This window comes from Citrus sinensis, chromosome 3 (assembly GCF_022201045.2).
Source record: "Citrus sinensis cultivar Valencia sweet orange chromosome 3, DVS_A1.0, whole genome shotgun sequence".
NCBI lineage: Eukaryota > Viridiplantae > Streptophyta > Magnoliopsida > Sapindales > Rutaceae > Citrus > Citrus sinensis.
In genome coordinates this window covers 6,740,014-6,762,326 of record NC_068558.1, presented here as the reverse complement: position 1 = coordinate 6,762,326, position 22,313 = coordinate 6,740,014, and the positions used below count along the sequence as shown (strand labels likewise).

General features: G+C 35.1%; 2 protein-coding genes and 1 non-coding gene across 11 annotated transcripts; all 3 read left to right on the top strand.

Moving 5' to 3' along the window:
* Nucleotides 1–1,234: 1,234 nt before the first annotated feature.
* LOC102631243 (SPX domain-containing membrane protein At4g22990-like) lies at nucleotides 1,235–9,117 on the top strand. Of its 3 annotated transcripts, XM_052437701.1 has the most exons (13): nucleotides 1,235–1,494; nucleotides 1,654–1,692; nucleotides 2,808–2,867; nucleotides 3,253–3,373; nucleotides 3,976–4,287; nucleotides 4,520–4,624; nucleotides 4,708–5,162; nucleotides 5,468–5,769; nucleotides 6,732–6,916; nucleotides 8,013–8,203; nucleotides 8,310–8,443; nucleotides 8,539–8,786; nucleotides 8,934–9,117. In XM_052437701.1, exons 3-12 carry the CDS (start codon nucleotides 2,815–2,817, stop codon nucleotides 8,775–8,777), a joined length of 2,097 nt encoding a protein of 698 aa, XP_052293661.1. In that variant the 5' UTR covers nucleotides 1,235–1,494; nucleotides 1,654–1,692; nucleotides 2,808–2,814; the 3' UTR covers nucleotides 8,778–8,786; nucleotides 8,934–9,117. The 3 variants fall into 3 exon arrangements, with proteins under 3 accessions (XP_052293661.1, XP_006477373.2, XP_052293662.1); XM_006477310.4 differs by lacking the exon at nucleotides 8,934–9,117 and having other exon boundaries at nucleotides 1,236–1,494; nucleotides 8,539–8,907; XM_052437702.1 differs by lacking the exon at nucleotides 8,934–9,117 and having other exon boundaries at nucleotides 1,236–1,494; nucleotides 1,638–1,692; nucleotides 8,539–8,907.
* A 3,008-nt stretch (nucleotides 9,118–12,125) lies between these two features.
* LOC102630146 (protein HOTHEAD) lies at nucleotides 12,126–21,324 on the top strand. 7 transcript variants are annotated; one of them, XM_025099386.2, is made up of 7 exons: nucleotides 12,253–12,737; nucleotides 12,881–13,220; nucleotides 13,430–13,731; nucleotides 13,820–14,211; nucleotides 14,417–14,982; nucleotides 15,076–15,126; nucleotides 15,815–16,040. In XM_025099386.2, the coding sequence occupies exons 1-7, from the start codon at nucleotides 12,653–12,655 to the stop codon at nucleotides 15,837–15,839; spliced, it is 1,761 nt and encodes a 586-aa protein (XP_024955154.2). In that variant the 5' UTR covers nucleotides 12,253–12,652; the 3' UTR covers nucleotides 15,840–16,040. The 7 variants fall into 7 exon arrangements, with proteins under 7 accessions (XP_052294225.1, XP_052294224.1, XP_024955154.2 ...); XM_025099385.2 differs by having other exon boundaries at nucleotides 12,254–12,737; nucleotides 12,878–13,220; XM_052438263.1 differs by lacking the exons at nucleotides 15,076–15,126; nucleotides 15,815–16,040 and adding an exon at nucleotides 21,081–21,228 and having other exon boundaries at nucleotides 12,878–13,220.
* Nucleotides 21,325–22,008: 684 nt separating this feature from the next.
* On the top strand, nucleotides 22,009–22,176 carry MIR399B (microRNA MIR399b). The gene is given in 1 exon segment (NR_129320.1): nucleotides 22,009–22,176. It is a non-coding gene; the product is annotated as a microRNA MIR399b (primary transcript).
* The last annotated feature ends 137 nt before the right edge of the window (nucleotides 22,177–22,313 follow it).

Here is a 22,313-nt window from a genome sequence, read left to right as displayed (position 1 = left end):
TCGTCAATTTCTTTTGTTCAATACTAGTAACTTTACACTTAAAAATCTACCTAAATATTGATTCTGTTGGGATCAACAGTATTAAATTCTCAGTGACTTTCATGTGTGCATGCCCACTTTTACAAGTGTATTTTTTAATCAACATTGCATTTGAGAGTTTTTAAAGTCAATTATAATTTGACTTTTACAAGTGTATTTTTTAATCAACATTACATTTGCCAGTTTTTAAAAGCAATTATAATTTGAATCTTGAAATCACACGTCAAAAGGAAAAGGTGATGATTAGCGTTTTACTTTTGTGTGGAAAGGGTAAGCACCAACGATCAGTCATAGAAATGTTATTTTGGAATCTTCAGGGAAGATTTTGTTATTTTAATAAATTTGAGGGAATTTTCAAAATTTTATGTCCCTAATGTTCTAGCCTTGTAGGTACGTCTTGTCATTTTGCGTTGAACTTTGAAAAGAAAAGAAAAATAGTACAAACATGACACGTGCGTTTATATAACAATGAAGAATTATATATACTAACCGTGATTTATCTTTATTTCTATTAAAAAATATTAAATATTTTTATTCAAGGTAATTGCATCAATCATAATCTTCACCGTCCCTACAAAAAGAGAATAGAAAAAATAAAAATGAAAAAGCTGCATGAACCCATACTTCGGCCCTCCCTTGTTTATTGCCATGTGAAATCATTGTATAATTAATGTACGGCCACAAAAAAGAAAGATAATGAAAATATAATTATGGCCTCACTCTTAAGGATTTTGAATACAGACACGGCCAACCGGCGAGATGAGAAAAAAAGTTAAAAAAATTTAAACTTGGCTTAATTAATCTTGTGTACCATATAACAACAAATGGCAAGTCGAACTATTAACATAATCTTAGGTGGATAATTATGATAATTCCTCAAATATATGCGTGCCATTAAATAAAAGAAATTGAAAAAAATTGTACAGTTAATTACGTCGTAATTAGTCAATCAATAGAAGAGAATTCAATTGGTATTTGGACATTTGGTTGCAACTTGCAATTAGATTTTATACTTCAAAGTTAACAAACCAACTCAAAATCAATTTGGTATGCTTAGATCTCAGTTATGGTGTTGAAAATTTACAAGATGACCCCACTTGCCGAGTCACGAGGATCATAATAGTAACAGAAGGACCCCCCAAACTTTATTATATTTTCCCCAAAAACAATGCACTGTAACGAGAAAAAGCTTACTACAAAAGCGAACTCTTGACAGCCAACAAACTGAATTCTCCTTTTTCTCTCATTATTATTATTATTATTATTTCCTCCTCTAATTATTGAATTGGAAAGATTCATTCGCAATAACCAATCAAAGCCGAAGCATAATAAAACACTCTTCATTCATTCTCTAATTTCTTTTCATTTGTTTATTCCTTTTTGTTATTGCGAAATTCATTGCAAGATCCTTGCTCTTGAGATAATAAGTCCAGCTCCGTATTGGATTTGTTTAAGGTATCTGTCAATCTCTTCGAATCTCTGTCTTATGTGATTCCGAAAAACTATGGAACTCTGAAGACGATTTTTCCGTTTTGTAACCCATTCCGTGCTTGTTTTTACCGTTTTTGAAATTTCGCCGTGTTTTTTCTTTTGCGCCGCTTTGTGTTTGTTCAGGTGTTCGTTGATGGTCATCTAAACTTTGATTCATAGCAGGTAATGCGTTTTCTTTTTGGATTCATTTTCTGTTTGGTTCGCGCGAAATATTTGTATCTAATAATTCTGTGTTCAATTTTTTTTTTAAAAAAAATTCTGCAGTTTCGAATATTTTCTTTTGCCTTACATACGTTATGTTAATGGAAGTCTGAGCAGCTGATTAATTTGCTACTACTGTTTTATTGTTTATGATTTTTTCTGATTGTAACTAAATTTTATTTTTGATTTTATTTGTTAGTTTTTGTTTAATTTTTAGTTTTGAATCTAAGTTTATAGTATTGGCTACCTCAATGATTTAGTTGACTTGGTCAACTCCGCGGTGTCTTTGTAGAATTATTAAATATTACTGGTATTAGGTAAAATATAAGTGCTATAAGAAATTCAAATAGTAGCTATTGATACGTGCTTCAAATTATGTATATGTTTTATTGCTTTGCACGAATTTTATGGAATGCATAAGTTGACTTTTCGTACGGAGAATTGTAATATTTAAGGTATGGTAAAAAATTTTAAATTTTAATTTGACAAAGTATTTTAGCTGATGTTAGCTATGGCAATTCAGAGCTTAATTATAGTATAAAGGTTGGTTTGCTTTGTTCTGAAATGGCCCAGAAAACTGGAGGATACTGTAGTTGGGTGACTTGAAACACTGCACAGGTTGATTGCATGTGTCTGTTTTATTGTTGTGGACTGGAGGAACATGAACTAGTCGTTGAAAAGATTTTTTTGTTTTAATCTACTCTAAGGTGATTAATTGGTTTCAGATGAGGTTTACCAGAAGAAGACCCGTGGCAATTTTGCTCAACTTATTGTGACAAAACCATAATTTTTTTTAGCTTTTTCATAGATCTATGTAAGATGAAAAGGATATTAGCCAAATGAAAGACCAATATATGAATTCTTTGCAGTTATGGCTGTTATCCTCACCCTTAATTCTGCAAAGTGTTAGTGTTTAGTATGCATAATTATTGTTGGTATTCAGTCAATTTTTAAGGTAGTGAATGAAAAGTATAATTCTCCGTCCTTGTTTTTTTACACCACAAAAATATTTATTATACTTTTTTTTTTCTGCCTTTGTTTCTTCTCTGACCTAAATTTGTATCACTTATTTGTAGTGAAAAAATGGTTGCCTTTGGGAAAAAGTTGAAGGAAAGACAGATTCAAGAATGGCAAAGGTAAGGTTGAAGTTCTGTTCTGCCTTCTATGCTGCAATACTTAGTATTGACTGCACTATGGTAGGCGTCAAGGATATCTTCACTGAAATGAACCGTTCAAGGGATTGTTCGGTGACGAGCATTTGCTTTCATAATACTCTTAACTGCCTTTTGATCGAAAAGTTTGCAATGACAGCTAATATGTATTAGTTAATATGTTTAGCTAATATGCATAGAGCATGACAAATCTATAGTTTCTATTCAGTGTCTTTTAAGAGGGTTTATTTCACTCCTCCTTGCAAAGTCATTCAGCATATCTATAAATTTTATCATGTGCAACAATTTTTATTTATTTATTTACTATCACAGTTGCCATATTACCATGCGTATAATGGTTTTTTTTCAGTTATTATATTAACTACAAATTAATGAAGAAGAAAGTAAAACAATATGCTCAACAAATTGAAGTCGGAGCTCAAGATCGCCGTCATGTTCTCAAGGATTTCTCAAGAATGCTGGATAATCAGGTATGTTGGAAGATGCATATTAGAAGTCCTCTGTATGCTATTTCATAAATTATGTAATAAATTTAGACGAGCAATGTTGAACATTATGCATGCATTGAGTCTAACTAGGTGCAGATTGAAGTGTCCTTAGAGGTCATGCTGTCAACCACACTTTATAAGTTCTTTGGTTGTCCATGGTTTCTTTGGAGCTGGTTCTTGATTTTGATGCTCACCTTCTTCTACCTTCCTTTCGCCTACCCTTCCCTCCAACTTATGTTTAAAAAATCCACAGATGTTACTTAACAGAACTGTGTCTCGTAGCAAAGTGACAGTAGGATTTGCTAACAGAAGAATATTATAAATTGGGAATGACATGAGGGAGAAGGTGGATGGTTGGCCAAAATTGACTTTAAATACATCTTTGAGAAATCTCTTGCGAATCGCCGAATGGTTATATAATCATAAACATCTAAACTTTTGGTTGATTGGTAAGGAGTAGGTTCATCTCTTTCATTAGCAACAAACATGTTATACTCTTATGAGCTTCCTTTGTAGTTTATTATTTTGTGCTTTCGCCACAAAAGGAAAACTTAATACGAACCCCTTCGTTTTTATATTTTCAGATTGAGAAGATTGTTCTTTTCCTGTTGGAACAACAAGGTCTTCTTGCAAGCAGGTTAGCCAGGCTTAGGGAACAGCATGATGCTCTTCTACAGCAGCCAGATATATCCCAGATGACAGAACTACGAGAAGCCTATAGAGCAGCAGGAATGGATCTTTTAAAGCTTCTCTTTTTTGTTGAGATAAACGCAATTGGTCTGCGTAAGATTCTGAAGAAATTTGATAAACGTTTTGGTTATAGATTCACTGATTACTATGTCAAAACTCGTGCTAATCATCCTTACTCCCAGTTGCAGCAAGTGTTCAAGCATGTGGTAATGTGTCAAAAATCCAAGAGCCCCCCCTTTTTTTAATTTTTAAATTTAGTCATTTATACACTTAGGCTTCTGCATACTTTTATTGTACTCTTGAAAATTATGAGTGAAACTGTAAAGTCATGAGTTTTCGGGTATGCTATAGCAATATAGTGTAAAATAATGTCTACATATTCTCCATAAAGTTATTGTTTCATTGTGAAGTTTTACCTTCCAATTCTGTGATCTGCAGGGGTTAGGTGCTGTTGTGGGAGCTATATCTCGAAATCTTCACGAACTTCAAGATCATCAAGGAAGCTACTTATCCATATATGATGAGCCTGCTCTTCCCCTCCAGGTTTCTCTTTCTAATCCAATTTGTATGATCCTGTTTCTTCCTGACTCTGTTCATGTACCAAAGTTTGTGAATTTACCATGCAGGATCCTGTGGTCGATTCGATAAAAGCAGCTGTAGACAGGTTATCCAACTCTACAAACTTCCTCAACTTTATGGCACAACATGCACTGATTATGCAAGAAGAGTTGCCCAGTCCTGTTGAGGAACATATTGATGATCAGAAATACCATTTTATGTCACTTCTATTGAACTTAGCAAACACGTTTCTTTATATGGTGAATACATATATTATTGTCCCTACCGCAGATGACTACTCCATGAGCCTTGGAGCTGCTGCAACAGTCTGCGGTATTGTTATTGGGGCAATGGCTATAGCACAGGTCTTTTCTTCTGTGTATTTTAGCGCTTGGTCAAACAGATCATATTTCAAACCTCTTGTATTCAGCAGCATTGTTCTTTTCATCGGAAATGTCATGTATGCATTGGCATATGATTTCAGTTCCATAGCAGTTCTCTTAATTGGCCGTCTTTTCTGTGGGTAAGTATTCTTCTTTGTTTTCTTCTATTTGGGTAATTCCTTGATGGATTTTACCCAGAAAATTCCAAGTAACTTCCAATACCATTTCTAGTGTATTTTACTCAGATCAATCTGTATTTGCTTACTTTCTTATCTACCAGAGTTGATGTGCCACTATTGGAGATTTAAAATTGATTCAGAGCTCATTTCTATTTTAATAAAATGTATCACCCAAAAGTTGCTCTTCTTGTGGAATCCATATGAAATACATAATCCTTTTGTTTTTCTCATCACAAGTTGACAGAGATATAAATTTTATGTTGCAGATTCGGTTCAGCTAGAGCTGTTAACCGGCGTTATATCAGTGATTGTGTACCACTAAAAATCCGCATGCAGGCATCGGCAGGTTTTGTTAGCGCCAGTGCTCTAGGAATGGCTTGTGGTCCTGCTCTTGCTGGCTTGCTTCAAACAAATTTTAAAATCTACAAGTTGACGTTTAATCAAAACACGTTACCTGGTTGGATTATGGCTGTTGCCTGGCTTTTTTATTTGGTATGGTTGTGTATCTCATTTAAAGAACCTTCTCGGGATATTGAAGAGAATCATACACAGGAAGAATCGAATGCTGGTATGTTAAATCCTATCACACTGTCTTTTATGGCTTAATATTTTTGACACCTGCAATCATGCTCACCACTCCTTCCTGGGTTTGAACAAACCATTGATCCATTCATATGACACTAAACTATATAACTATCTCTCTTTTTATCTTTTAGTTGCTTCATAATATCAAAAACCAAAAGCCTGTAAAATAATTCTAATTGTTTTAAGTTTTGACTTTTCAAGTCTTATAAACTTAAGTTTGATAGGTTTTAATTGGAGCTACAAAATTTCAAAGTTATGAATAGTTTTTTACCCCCAAGTCAAACATATAAAGCAAAATATTGAGGTAATACTGATGGATGTGTGTAGAAATTTGAAAACATTTATATTCTATTTCAAAAAAATTTATGCATGAGCTGCATACATTCAGCTTGGCAACTAGAATATACTAGGTCTTTATTTCTTGCTCTATTAAGGGTACATGCTTCATTGGCTATTCAATTCAAGAAATGTATTTGCCTTATGTGGTATGTAACCGGCCCTGTATTGGCTTATAGACACTTTGTACAATATCTCATCTGGTCTTAAGAATGTGAACAACGTGTCTTATAAAACTGCGGTGGAGACTGGGTGCTGATGTTACTCATCAAGTTTCAAGGATTGTCTTCATCTCCAGCTACTAGCTCAGCTAAATGGGACCAGTTATGAACATTAAAGGCCAAAGAGTCAATACCAGTAGGATAACCTGCTATTGGAGGTAGATATTGGAAGTTGTTCTGTATAGGGTAGAATAACGGTTACATGAAAGTAGTTCTTACATTGGAGGAAAATGGTTACATGGTTACATTTGACTGCTTGAGTAGTTGTATCCAAACACCCTTTCTCTCAATTTTATGCATGGAATTTTTATATGTTATAATTTGAAACCATTCCATTTATGTAAAAGAATAAATGTTTGATTTTGGTGTTGGGCCATACAAATGACAGAACCAGTAGATAATAGTGCACTGGAAAAAGGTCTTCAGCAACCATTGCTCATAACTTCAGAAGAAAAACCAGAAGATGAAGATGGTGACCAAGAATATGACGGAAGTGATGAAACTTCTGAGGAATCTCATCCACCAGCCAATTCAATTAGATCAGCATACAGACTACTTACGCCCTCTGTAAAGGTAAGAAATTGACTCCTAACGTTTTCTTCATTTCAAAAACATAGATATTTCTGTCAGTGATTTTCATGGATTGTGTTGTTGACCTGGAAAGTACGTACATCTACGTGGGTACAAGATTTTTACTTCTCATTAGCTTGTGTCAACTGGACATATTTGCTTAACATGACTTTTACTTCTCGTTAGGTGTAAACCAGACATCTTTGCTTAGCATGACCTGCTATTTTATGTACTGTTTTTTTATTGACTTGGTTGCCCAAACATTATGATCTTCATTGCAATGGCATCGTAGATTTTTAAATTAGCTTGTTACTATGAGTTGATATGCAACAGTGAACACTTACAATGTCACAATAGGATCCTTGCATCATCAGTTCTCGATCTGATGTATCTAACTTTGATAGGTAAACACACCATGTCCGTTTATGGCTCGCACATTCAAGTCCTTGTACTTTTGACTTTATGTAAATGTGGGTCTATGTTGATATTTAATTAATACAAGACCTCAAATATAATTAACAGAATCTGGATGTCTCCTCTTCTTCCTTTTCTTCTATTTCTTTTGTTTTTTTGTGTTTTTAAATTTACAAAACAAGATGTTATTAGGTAAACTATTACCATACAGAACCTTTGATCTCCTTGGTGTGCAGTTGCAGAATAGCAGGTGAACTGTGACTATCCAGAACTTATGTAGCTAAAAGATAACTAATTTTCCCTGGAATGCACCTGTTGCACCATATATCAGAACATCTCTAGGCATGTATGTAAATCAGGATTTTGTGCAACTAATAGTGATATGTTTAGCATCTCTGTAATGGCTTGGGAAAGTAGATTGAGATGATCCAAATACTGCTTGCTTTGATCAGAATGTTAGATCATTCAGATTTTTACGGCGCAGTGGAACTTACCATTGAACCAGTGGTTATTAATCAATCAAAGCTCTAGTGTTGTTCATGTAGTTACTATCATGTGCTTAATTCAGTTCAATACTTCAATTCTGTGCTTGCTTTTCTCATCGCAAATGATTTACCTTAAGATTCAAGCTGAAACGCTTATATTTTCAAATTACCTCTCACCTAAATTCTGATGTTTTTACCAGGTTCAATTGTTGATATATTTTATGCTCAAGTACGTGATGGAGATTTTACTCTCTGAATCTAGCGTTGTTACTACATACTATTTTGGATGGTCCACGGGCGCGGTCGCAATTTTTCTTGCATGTCTTGGCCTTACCGTTCTTCCAGTAAACATCATTGTTGGCAGCTATATTAGCAACATGTTCGAAGATAGGTAAGTCTCCAACAGAATCACATTGTCATTCTCTGTGTTTTCTGATGTGAACTCTTGAATTCTTTTTGTAACCAACTGATGTCTTCACTCTTTGATCTGGCTGCAGGCAAATTTTATTGGCTTCTGAAATCATGGTCTGTATAGGCATACTCTTTAGCTTCCATGTGCTCATCCCCTACTCCGTTCCACAATATGTCTGCTCAGGACTCGTCTTGTTTGTTTTTGCTGAAGTACTTGAAGGTGATTATATATTGAGTGACAATTGAGAAAATACCTATGAAATATTAGATTCTAATGTAGTATGTCTCATTATTTTGTAACGTATTTTGGTGCAGGCGTCAACTTGTCACTACTATCTCGGGTGATGTCTTCCAGGCTTTCTCGCGGAACGTACAATGGCGGGTTACTTTCAACAGAAGCTGGGACAATTGCTCGGGTCATCGCGGATGGCACAATTACTCTGGCTGGGTTCTTGGGCCAGAGCAATCTCTTGAATGTCACTCTACTCCCTTCACTGTTTGTCTGTGGAGCTTCCATTATCGCTACTTTCGTTACCTACAACTCTCTCTATTGATCTATCAAGGTGCTATATTAGTCTTAATTCTTCCTCCTCCCCGCCCATATTTAAATTTTCCTCGCCATTATTCTTCTGTTGTATTATTGTACTTGTACAGTAGATGAAAAATAAGGTCATTGATTTTTTTGTTCAATTGGTTTAATAAATTTTCAGGGTTACACTATTAAGGGCCTAAAATTTGCGTATTCCCAAATCCGGAATGCTTCTCATGCTATTCACCTGTATTCCCGTGAAGTCGATTTTCACTCTCTCTTAATGGTTGAATCCTAAGTATTCTCTTCTGTTATTAAGAAACTGTGTATGGCTGATGCCTTTTATAAGTAAAGAATTTTCCAAAGGGTAAGAGCGTTACCATGAGAATTTTCTATAAATATTTATTTACTTACCTATATAGTGAATAAAAGAGTGAAAAAATTAATTATCTCTTAAAATATTTTTTAAATAAAAATAAGTTCATATTATTTTTTAATAAAACAATAATAATTATAATACCTCTCTCTTCAATGAGAAGATAAAAAAATAATATAATATTAAATTGAAGGCTTCAAAAAACTAAATATTTGTAAAACCTTTTAAATATTTTTATTTATTTATATCGCTTTTCAAATGATAAGTAAAAATTTATTTTAAAAATTTTTTTAGTGGTGTTTCTAAATCTTGGATAAAATGTAAATACTGCGACACAATAAAGGCAGAGGGATAGGGTTGAAGATACTTCTTGGTCAACGAGTGCTTTTTCGTGGTAAAATCTTTACTTGATAATTTTACATGCGTGCTAGCGACAGTCAGCTCTTTCTATGAAGGAGATGTATCTTCTTAACTGGATTGTTGTGTAGATTTCACTCATTATTTTTTAATTTTAATAATTACATCACTTTAAAGAAGAAAATTATCACATTACCCTTATCTTCAAGCTTTTTTTTTTTACCCAACCATCAATTCACTTTCGGCACAATTTTTTTTTTAAGATTTCTTTCGACTAAATTGAATTAATAAATATTGATGTTAAAAATTTAGATTTACTCCATTAAAAAATTTATACACAAATGTTGAGAGTGTGAAAAAAAAAATTTTATCCTTAAAATAATTTTTTAAAAAAGAACTTGATGCATTCAGTTTTTACTATTTATTAATTTAGTTTAGTTTTTGTAAGATTTAATTTCGAATTTGCTCGTAAAATGCAAAGAAGGCGCAGCGAAAAAGTGAAATCTCAGGAGAGAAAAAAAGTATAATCCAAACGATAGATGTTTTGAACTGAAAAAATAAGGCCGAAATATGTTTAAAAACAAATTATGGTGAAAGTGAACTGATGACCGAGTAAGTGTAAAGGAAAAAAACTTGAAGTTAAGGATAACGCGGTAAATTTGGTATTTAAAATGATGTAATTTTGAGATTTAAAAAAAAAGAAAAAAAAAAGAAGATGAATTAAATACTTGCTGACTAAAGGCAGTACGTCTGATGCAAATGATGGCACGTAAAAAGTCTTACTGGGAACTACTTCCCCGATTAATCGGACTTGACTAGCTTACAGAATCTGTAAGCTACAGACTGCAGCATCAGCCGTTGGATGTGGAGTTAGAAACTAAACAATAGAAAATCGGATGGTGGGATGACATGACGGGAGATGTTTGTTAACAGAATCTGTACCATAGAAAGGTCCCGATTAATCATTTGCTTTCTGCAATTGATCCAAATTTATGCAGTGTAGGTACGTACTTTTAAAAGCTCTAAGAAATGGAGGTGTCTTCCTTCGGCGAAGTATTTCACTTTTCACATACGCAAGATCTGGGTACGGATACCACATCATATGACGTATCTATGATTTTTGGCTCCTTGGATTTTTTTAATTTTGGCTCTCGCCCTTCGAGTAAAAGTTTAACACCACGCACTCCTCCTACTTTTAAATTAACCAATCATAACTGTGATAACGACAGGAGCAAAGAAAAACTGAATACCCTGGCTACAAACGAGGATGGCTGCATGTATTTTACGGAGAGATCTCATTTAAAGGCCCATCTCATCTGCAAAGTGAACGAGTAAATAATAATTATATGCCGTTCGAGAGAGGAGTCAATTCAGAATGGGCACGCAAAAGTAGTAGTGAACTTTAATTAACTCGCCGCAAAAGACGATAGAAATATAAATGTAATCCTAAAATAGCAATAATAATTGTCACTCCTGCAGCCATTTCTGGTTGAGTATGCGATGACACAAATCAAACGCTTCTCTTCATGCCTAAAAAGGCTGTTACATTTATTGACCCATTTTTTGGTTATATGAAACTTTTAATTGTTTGTACCAGCCGCATGCCTAGATCTAGACACACAAAAATAACACGGGCAGGCAGGTCCCGGTGCATGTTCAAGAGATCGTACGAGAATATTTAGTTCTAAATGTGTATTGTTGAAAGGATTAGTAGTATATATCTTAAGTAAGGAAAAAAAAAATGAAGTAGTGAAATTAATGCGTTGTGCTTTCATTGTGTGTTACTGTGCTGGAAGCATAAGTTGTGGAGGAGGAATCATGATTCTTTCTTGATCTGATCATATCCTAAGTAAATAACTCAATTATTGATTGGTTGTTAATAAATAAAAAATAAAATAATTAAATCTTACTTATACACTATCATTAAAAGATACATGATAAAAAAAATTTAAAATTAAATAGTACTCAAATTATGAGAGAATCTTTTTTCGTGGAGGAGATACTCTTTTGACACTGTTAGTTAGCCAAAAATATTGGTCGCTGGTAATCAATGCATTTTCTTGAAATCTCCGGAAATTTCATTTATTTAAATTCCATCTAACTGATACTGAAACTGCGGTCCCCACACTCCATGCATTAACACGAACTTATCTACTTGTGCACGAGTTGTTGGATTCCATTAATAGCTTCTTCCCCATATCATTTTTTTTTTAATTTTATTTTTTCCCCTATATTTTATTTTCATTAAAAATATGCTGATATTTACCATCATAATTCATTATATATATAACAACTTAATTAACTTTGTAATGTCAAAGTCTTCATTTATAGTTTTTTTTTTAATATTTTATCGCAGACATATATACAAATATTTACACTAAAAATATTTATTAAAACTTTTTAAATTAATTTTGTAGTGGCGCAATTTATATATTTAAGCCTAAAACACTTGGATTACTTCATAGTGCTGATAAGAGAGTTTTTATTAAAACGTATCCTGTTTGCTAAAGTCGTTAATAAATAAAATCCAATGGCCAGAAATCAAGACAATTTTATACAACCAGTTGGTGTTGCTTCATAATCTCCATTAATTGCAAAAATCATTGCTGGTTTGCACTTATTGCGTACCAAAAATGAAGGCATTAGAAGATATTATCAAGCGTAATTAATTGGCAATATTAGTGTAGGACAGTTGTATTAGTCGGTCGGTATTGCCTTAATGAAATATCCGACAATCGACTGCTTCTCTCTCTCATAGTCTCATTTCATGTACAAAAAGGCAACCTTGAAATTCAGCTGAAGTAATAAATATGGCCTCATCAGTTTCATTTTTCCAATGAACGTCAGTTTCATCTCTCCAAGCTCTCAATTCGGGGCAAATTAATTAGTAGCTCATTCCAATGTTGCTTGTATAAAGTTCGCTGACACCGGCTTGGCGGCATCGCATTTCCTCTGAATCTTTGTGTGCGCTTCGGAGGAAATTTAGCTTCCATTTTCCCGACAAAGTGAGCAAGAAATCTTTGTGCATGCAGAATTTGTCGTCACCGTATCAAAGCTTGTTGCCTTCTTATTCGACAACAGCAATACCCCTCTATATATATATGTGTGCGCGTGTGTATAATTAATTGATCAAAAGGCCTCAGCGAGAGCTGTTATTTCATGAAATCATGGATCTTGGGTGCTTGAGATTGTCATTTGTTGCTACTCTTGCTACATTTCTCTTCTTTCATGACTTTTGTGCCTGTCAAAAAGGTAATAAATTAATTTAATTGGCAATTTTACGGTTAATTTTATCCTAATAATATATGTGCACACATGCCTCTGTCACATGCATGTTTGAAAAACGTAATATATGATCCCCAAATTATATACGTCACTTTTTGTGTACACAGCAGCTCTGAACTACAGTTTCATGCACAATGCAACTGCGGCACAACCAGTGTCCTACTACGACTACATCATCATCGGAGGTGGCACCGCCGGCTGCCCGTTAGCCGCCACGCTCTCGCAAAACGCCTCCGTGTTGCTACTTGAACGCGGTGGCTCGCCTTACGGAAACCCCAACATCACCAACTTGGGTTCTTTTGGCGCTGCACTCTCTGATCTCTCCTCAACCTCTCCCTCGCAGCGCTTCATCTCCGAAGATGGCGTCATCAATTCCCGTGCCCGCGTTTTGGGAGGTGGCAGTTGCCTCAATGCCGGCTTCTACACACGCGCTGCGCCTTATTATGTCAGGTAACTGACTGGTGGTAATGCTTGTGAATACCATTCGGCAAGGGATGCAATGTAGAAACGCCAACCTTTAGAGGGCCATTATTTAGTAATTTAAGATACAAGGGGGTTCAAGTATAAAATTATTACAGACGAGCTAAACTTCAATTTAAACTCTAATTTTACTGCACTGAACTTTTTTTTTCTGATTTTATTTACTTTTGGTAAATTAGAGAAACGGGGTGGGATGAACGTTTGGTGAATGAATCGTACCAGTGGGTGGAGAAGGTGGTGGCATTCGAGCCGCCGATGCGGCAGTGGCAGTCGGCCGTCAGAGATGGGCTGGTAGAGGTAGGGGTGTTGCCGTACAATGGCTTCACTTACGATCATTTGTATGGCACGAAGATTGGTGGGACAATATTTGATCAAAATGGCCAAAGACACACAGCTGCTGATTTGCTGGAGTATGCTAATCCCAGTGGCCTCACTTTGCTCTTGCATGCCACCGTGCACAAGGTTCTGTTCAGAATTAAAGGTATGTGAATGTGACCCGTAAGAGATTGACCAATGGTTGGCTATTACTATCAATCTTGATGATTGATTGACATTGAAGTTTTAAACAGGAAAGGCAAGGCCACAGGCCCATGGAGTTGTCTTCAGAGATGCAACCGGGGCCAAACACAGAGCATATCTCAAGAATGGGCCTAAGAATGAGATCATCGTGTCAGCTGGAGCACTGGGAAGCCCACAACTTTTAATGTTGAGCGGAGTGGGCCCAGCAGACCACCTCAAGGCCCATAACATCACGGTTGTGTTGGACCAGCCCTTGGTTGGTCAGGGGATGTCTGATAATCCCATGAATGCCATTTTTGTACCGTCCCCTGTTCCGGTGGAGGTTTCCCTCATCCAGGTCGTCGGAATTACCCAGTTTGGAAGCTACATAGAAGCCGCAAGTGGCGAAAACTTCGCCGGTGGGTCGCCATCGCCAAGAGACTATGGCATGTTCTCTCCCAAGGTACAAGTATTCATCCCCTTTTGGGCTAGCCTAGTAGCAAAGTAATTCGTTTGTAAACAGGCCTTTACGTAATTTCATTTGAAGTCCAGTGTGTTAACTATAAATGGCCCTCATCTGCTTCCTCAAGAACCCTCAACATCTGCATGATTGAGGGTAAAATGGTACATTACGCTGATTTTCCAAAAATATTTGTTCGCACATGCAGATTGGACAGCTGTCTAAAGTGCCTCCCAAACAAAGGACCCCAGAGGCTATAGCCGAAGCAATTGAAAACATGAAAGCACTTGATGATCCAGCTTTCAGAGGCGGATTCATTCTCGAAAAGGTTATGGGCCCAGTATCCACGGGCCATTTGGAGCTCCGAACCCGAAACCCGAACGATAACCCGTCCGTCACGTTCAATTACTTCAAGGAACCTGAAGACTTACAAAGATGTGTACAGGGCATTTCAACCATAGAGAAAATAATTGAATCAAAATCTTTTTCTAAGTTTAAATACGAGAGTATGTCAGTGCCAACACTGGTAAACATGACTGCCAGTGCCCCGGTCAATTTGCTGCCCAGACACAGCAATTCATCAACATCACTGGAACAATTTTGCAGGGACACAGTGATGACCATATGGCATTATCATGGAGGTTGCCAGGTTGGTAAGGTTGTTGATCATGATTATAAGGTTCTTGGGGTCGATGCATTGAGGGTCATCGACGGATCCACGTTTTATTACTCCCCGGGGACTAATCCGCAAGCAACGGTCATGATGCTTGGAAGGTACGTTAACCTGACCACAAGCAAATACGTAAGCAAGATTTTGGTAAGTTTATGTGAGGTTTAATTAATTTGTTGTGTTGTGATGTGTTGCAGGTACATGGGAGTCAGGATTCTGAGTGAGAGACTTGCAAGTAACGATTCAAAGTAATGTCAATCATCATCATATATATGTTAATTTGATTTTTTTTTCGTTGATTTGAACTTTTTTTAAAAAATAATAATAATAGGGAATATTTGAATTTTGTGAGTTTTATTGAATTTGTAATAAATAAAAAAAAGTTAATAAACTGCATTTATGGAAAGTGAGTTTGAAGGTGGTTTTATTTTCGGAAAATGCAAAGTTTTATGTTACTCAAGTTTTTTTTTTTAAAAAATAAAATCTTTAATTGAGAAATATGGTATCCTAACTTTGGTGCAGTGCCCTCACTACATCCTAAAAAATCTGGTTATATGCCCAAAATTTTACTATTGTTGACACGCTAAATTTTTAGATTGTAAATTCATATAATAAATACATCATCAATATTTTAAGGGTCATGAATGAAAATTTATGAGTACCGAACAACATTATACAGTGTATGACGTATCTATGTGCTTTCTAGTATATAAAAGACTTAACAGTGTCTTCAAAGAATTTTATCACACACTCTTACTTTCAAATTGACCAATCATAATTTTGATAACGACAAGACCATCTCATCCTCAAAGAGAACGAGTAAATAATTATATGCTGTTCCAGAGGTGTGTCATTTCAGAATGGGCACGTAAGTCGCCGCAAAAGATGATACATGTAATCTTACAGTAATATTGATATTGATTGTCACTTTTGCAGCCATTTCTGGTGGAGAGTGCGTTGACACTAATCAAAAGCTTCTCGTCATGCCAATGTCACTTTTATCGACCCATTTTTGGTTAATTATATGAAACTTTTATTTGTTTACACCAGCGAAGATCTAGACACGCAAAATAACATGTTCTTAATTTCTTTTTCTTAAGATATATATATGTACTACTAATCCTTTCAACATTATACATTTAGAAGTAAATATATTCTTTAACGATCTCTTGCACATGCACCGAGACCTGCACATTAAACAAAGAAATCAAAAATGGAAAAGCACCACATAATCAAGCAGTGAAATTAACGTGTTCTGCTTTCATCGTGTATAATGTACCGAAAGCACAGGCTGTGGAGGAGGGATCAAGATTCTCTCATAATCTGATCTTCTCCTAAGTAAAAATATATATATGTAATTGGTAGTTAATAAATAAAAAAATAAAAAAATTAAATTCTATCTATACACTATCACTTAAAAATACATAACATAAAATCTTTAAAAACTTATAAAAATTTCGATAAGGAGAGGATCTTTAGCCGTGGAGGAGGAGATGCTCTTGTGACACTCTTAGCCACAGACATTGGTGGCTTGTAATCAATGCATTGCTTGAAATTTCCGGGAAGTTCATTTATTTAGATTCCATCCAACTGATGCTGAACTTGCGATCCCCCCTACCCCACGCATTAACCTAAGCTTATCTTCCCCATACCTTTTTATATTTTTAATTTTATTTTTCCCCTATATTTCATTTTTCATTACAAATATATTGATGTTTACCATCATATATATATATATATATAAGAACTTAATTAACTTTGTGATGTCAAAGTCTGCATATATCGGTTTTTCTAATATTATATTACAGACATACATACAGATGTTTACAATTGAAATATTTATTAAAAATTCCTAAATCAATTTTGTAGTGGCACAATTTATATACTTACGCTCAAAACAAGTTAAAACACTCAGATTACTTCATAGTATTGATAAGAGAGTTTTATTAAAAAGTATCCCGTTTGCTAAAATCATTAATCAATAAAATCTAATGGCCAGAAATCAAGACAATTTTGTACAACCAGTCGGCGTAATTTCATAATCTCCATTAATTCCAAAAATATGCACCAAAAATCAAGGCATTAGAAGATATTATCAAGCGTAATTAATTGGTAATAGTGATGAGTTGTATCAGTTGGTTGGTGTAGCCTTAGTGAAAGGAGAGGGCTACCTTACAGCATCTGTAAGGTTCAGCCCTCTCACACGCAACTTACAAGTATCGACTGCTTCTCTCACTCATAGTCTCATTTCATGTACAAATAGGCACCTTGATATTCAGCTGAAGTAATAAATACAGCTTCATCAGTTTCATTTGTTCATTGAAACTCAGTTCTATCTCTCCAACCTCTCAATTCTGTGCAAATTAAATAGTAGCTCATTCCAATGTTGCTTGTGTAAAATTCGCGGACTCCGGCTTGGCGGCATCGCATTTTCTCTGATTCCTTGTGTGCGCTTCTGAGGAAATTTAGCTTCCATTTACCCGACAAAGTGAGCAAGAAATCGTTGTGCATGCAGAATTTGTCGTCACCGTATCAAAGCTTGTTGCCTTCTTATTCGACAACAGTAATCCCCCTATATATATATGTGTGTGTGTGTGTAATTAATTAATTGATCAAAAGGTCTCACCGAGAGCTGTTATTTCATCAAATCATGGATCTTGGGTGCCTGAGATTGTCATTTGTTGCTACTCTTGCTACATTTCTCTTCTTTCACGACTTTTGTGCATGTCAAAAAGGTAATAAATTAATTTAATTGGCAATTTTACTTTGATTTTTAGAGTTAATTTTATCGTCCTAATATAAGTGCACACATGACTTTGTCACATGCATGTTTGAAAAAAGTAATAATATCATCTAGGATCCTACTATGTTACCACCGTGGTTAACATACCACCTTTTTTTGTCCTTTTGGGTTAATTACACTGCAATCACCGTTTTATTCTAAAATTAGAAAATAATCAGATAATACTATATTTTGACTCATTAGTCCTACTTATTTTGATTTTTTAAACTTAAATCAAAAGGTGAGGATATTTTTTAATTATTAATTCACACACCCATCTTTAAAGTTTTAAAAAGAAAATCTACTCCATACACTTACCTAAGTCAAATATATTCTTGATAAAAATAATTTTTTATTCATACTAAATAAATTAATTAAAATGATATAAAAAAACTTATTGGATTCTTTACATGCCCACTAGTTTCAGTTCCACATCTCTAGCAATTAGCAACTAAATTCTATTACTAACTCAAATTTATCAAACATGAGATGTGAAAAACGTTTTCAAATAAGTATGGAGCATAAAATGGCTTTGCCTCCAAATTCTTATTAAAAGCTTCTAAACTTTTTGATACCTTCTTATTAAACGATAAAAAAAATTATTAATTGGTGAATTAATATATTTTTATTACATATTGAAATTATTTACTGCAAATTGAATAAGATTATGAAACAAATATTAACTACAAATTAAGAACAAAAGATCAATTTCATACTCATATTTATCATAAAATATGGTTTGTATTTAATACATGGTTTTATTATATATTAAATTAATTAATTAATAAGAAAGACTATTAATTTAAAAATATTAATTCATATATAAGAATAAATTAATTTATCGGTGAAATTAACAAGGTCATTTGACACAATATATTGTATTACATTAGCTGCATTGTATTACGGTGTGTGTTATTAACGTGTATTAAACTGTAATACAATATCATGTTTGGTGCAATATTAACTATAGTATAAGTAATAATATTTTATATCATTATTTAGATTATTATTAATTTTAAATTAATATTATTCAATTTATTAATATTTAAGTATTTATTATTTTTTATTAAATATTTAAAAAATAATTAATTTTTATATACTAATATTATAATATAATTAAATAACGTAATATTATATTATATTTTTATTTTAAATATTATTTAAGTATTTATTATTAGTTATATTAAGTTGTTAAATAATAATCAATTTTTACTTATTAAATGTTATAATATAATTAAGTAATACATTATTTAATTATATTTTAAATATAATTAAAATGTTTTAATATTATTGAATAATAAATTGTAAATTTGTGGATTTATGTGTCAATATTTTAAGCTTTGTTCCTTTTATAATTTTGTAGCAAATATTGGGGAGTATAATGTTAATAACCCAACAGAAACATCTTAGCCATTGCACTTGTTTTAAGTTAAATATAATGATGGATTAGGAAAATATAAAAGAATGTGGTATGTTACATAGCTGGACCCTCTCTATGATCCCCATATTTTATACGTCACTTTTTGTGTACACAGCAGCTCCGAACTACAGTTTCATGCGCAACGCAACTGCAGCAAAACCAGTGTCCTACTACGACTACATCGTCATCGGAGGTGGCACCGCCGGCTGCCCGTTAGCTGCCTCGCTCTCCCAAAACGCCTCCGTGTTGCTACTTGAACGCGGTGACTCGCCTTACGGAAACCCCAACATCACCAACTCGGGTTCTTTTAGCGCTGAACTCGCTGATCTCTCACCAACCTCTCCCTCTCAGCGCTTCATCTCCGAAGATGGCGTCGTCAGTACTCGTGCCCGCGTTTTAGGAGGCGGCACTTGCATCAATGCCGGCTTCTACACACGCGCTGAGCCTTCTTTTGTCAGGTAACTGACTGGTAGTAATGCTTGTGAATTACCATTCGGCAGTGGTTACAATGTGGCAACGTCAGCCTTTAGAGCGTCATTATTTAGTAATTTAAGATGCAAGGGCCGGGGCTTAAGTATAAAATTATTATAGACGAGCTAAACTTCAATTTAAACCCTAATCTTTACTGAACTGACTTTTTTTTTTCCTGATTTTATTTACTTTTGTTAAATTAGAGAAGAGGGGTGGGATGGACGTTTAGTGAATGAATCATACCAGTGGGTGGAGAAGAAGGTGGTATTCAGGCCGCCGATGCAGCGGTGGCAGTCGGCTCTGAGAGATGGGCTGGTGGAGGTAGGGGTGTTGCCGTACAATGGCTTCACTTACGATCATTTGTATGGCACGAAGATTGGCGGGACAATAATTGACCAAAATAACCAAAGACACACAGCTGCTGACTTGTTGGAGTATGCTAATCCCAGTGGCCTCACTGTGCTCTTGCATGCCTCTGTGCACAAGATTCTGTTCAGAAATAAAGGTATGTGTCGCGCGCAAGAGATCAACCATATGGTCGGCTACTACTATCAATCTTGATGATTGACTGACATTTTGAAGTTTTAAACAGGAAAGGCAAGGCCAGTGGCCCATGGAGTGGTCTTCAGAGATGCAACAGGAGCCGAGCACATAGCATATCTCAGGAATGGGCCTATGAATGAGATCATAGTGTCAGCTGGAGCACTGGGAAGCCCACAACTTTTAATGCTGAGTGGAGTGGGCCCAGCAGAACACCTCAAGGCCCATAATATCACGGTTGTGTTGGACCAGCCCTTGGTTGGTCAAGGGATGTCTGATAATCCCATGAATGCCATTTTTGTACCGTCCCCAGTTCCGGTGGAGGTTTCCCTCATCCAGGTCGTCGGAATTACCCAGTTTGGAAGCTACATAGAAGGCGCAAGTGGCGTAAACTTCGCCGGTGGGTCGCCATCGCCAAGACCTTACAGAGGCGGATTCATTTTCGAAAAGATTGTGGGCCCAGAATCCACGGGCCATTTGGAGCTCCGAACCCGTAACCCGAACGATAACCCGTCCGTCACATTCAATTACTTCAAGGAACCTGAAGACTTACAAAGATGCGTACAGGGCATCTCAACCATAGAGAAAATAATTGAATCAAAATCTTTTTCTAGGTTTAAATACGATAATATGTCGGTGGAAACACTGCTAAACATGACTGCTAGTATGCCGTTGAATTTGCTGCCGAAACACAGCAATGCGTCAACATCACTGGAACAATTTTGCAGGGACACAGTGATGACCATATGGCATTATCATGGAGGTTGCCAAGTTGGTAAGGTTGTTGATCATGATTATAAGGTTCTTGGGGTTGATGCATTGAGGGTCGTCGACGGATCCACGTTTTATTACTCCCCGGGGACTAATCCGCAAGCAACGGTCATGATGCTTGGAAGGTACGTTAACCTGACCACAGGCAAATACGTAAGCAATATTTTGGTAAGTTTATGTGAGGTTTAATTAATTTGTTGTGTTGTGATATGTTGAAGGTACATGGGAGTCAGGATACTGAGGGAGAGACTTGCAAGCAACGATTCAAAGTAATGTCAATCATCAATTCATCATCATATATATGTTAATTTGATGTTTGTCTTCTTGATTTGAACTTTAAAAAAATAAAAAATAAAATGTGAATTCTGTGAGTTTTATTGAATTTGTAATTAAAAAAAAAAGTTAATAAACTGCGAGTTTGAAGGTGGTTTTATTTTCGGTAAATGCAAAGTTTTATGTTACTCGAGTTTTTTTTTTTTTTTTAATTTCTTTATTTCCCCCTTTTAATTGGCAAAAAAGATTAATTTGATATTCCCTGGGAACTATTCTGATTGGACGACGACGACGATGAAAAAATTAGGGTTATTTGGAATTCCACACTCCCAAAAGCCAAGACCAAGAGAAAAAAGAAAAATCATAAAGAAACTCAAAATGATGAGAAAGAATATGTCATAGGATATACCCCGAGGCCGAGGATTTGCTTGCCAGAATAAAGTAGGCAAAGGCATCTGCTCTCTTCAAGAGTACTCCTTTTTCTCTTCTTCAATTCTCTTCATCACTTTTCACTTTCACTTTCACCATACATGAATGAATTTATATGGGGGGAGAGAGAGAGAGAGATTGAAAGAAGATCACTGTGTGTCTAATTAGAATTGGAATCTCTCTCTCACACATCAAACGTTAATTTGATGACAGCGGCTTTTCAGATGAAAAGAAAAATCGACTCTCATAGTCTCATAGAATATAATGCGTAGAAAGCATGCGCTAAAAAGATATTTCATCCATGGCATATCCTATTTCTTCAACCGTTTATTCCGTTTTCATATCTCTAGAGGGTGGTGAGTAGTTCCCTTCCCTGCCCTTAAAGAAGGGCCTATAAATACGCAGCTTCAGTTCAGTAAAATTTAGAGTTGACTGAAGCAAGCAGAAGCAGTAAGCGATTTAGTTGTAGGGCTTCTCTCCTTTGGCAGGTGATGGCCAAGGGCAAAGATCATATAATATATATTTATATGGTGCCTATTCTAATTATTGTTCTATTTTTTCAATGACCTGCCAAAGGAGAGTTGCCCTATAACTGCTTCAGCTTTTAAATAATTTCAACGGCTAAATTAAGTATATATATATATATGCAGTATTTCCATGTGCATACGAAGGTATGATCATCAGAAAAATGTATATATTTATGCTTCATTTTCTTACTATATTTATATCAGCACTGCAATTTTTATATT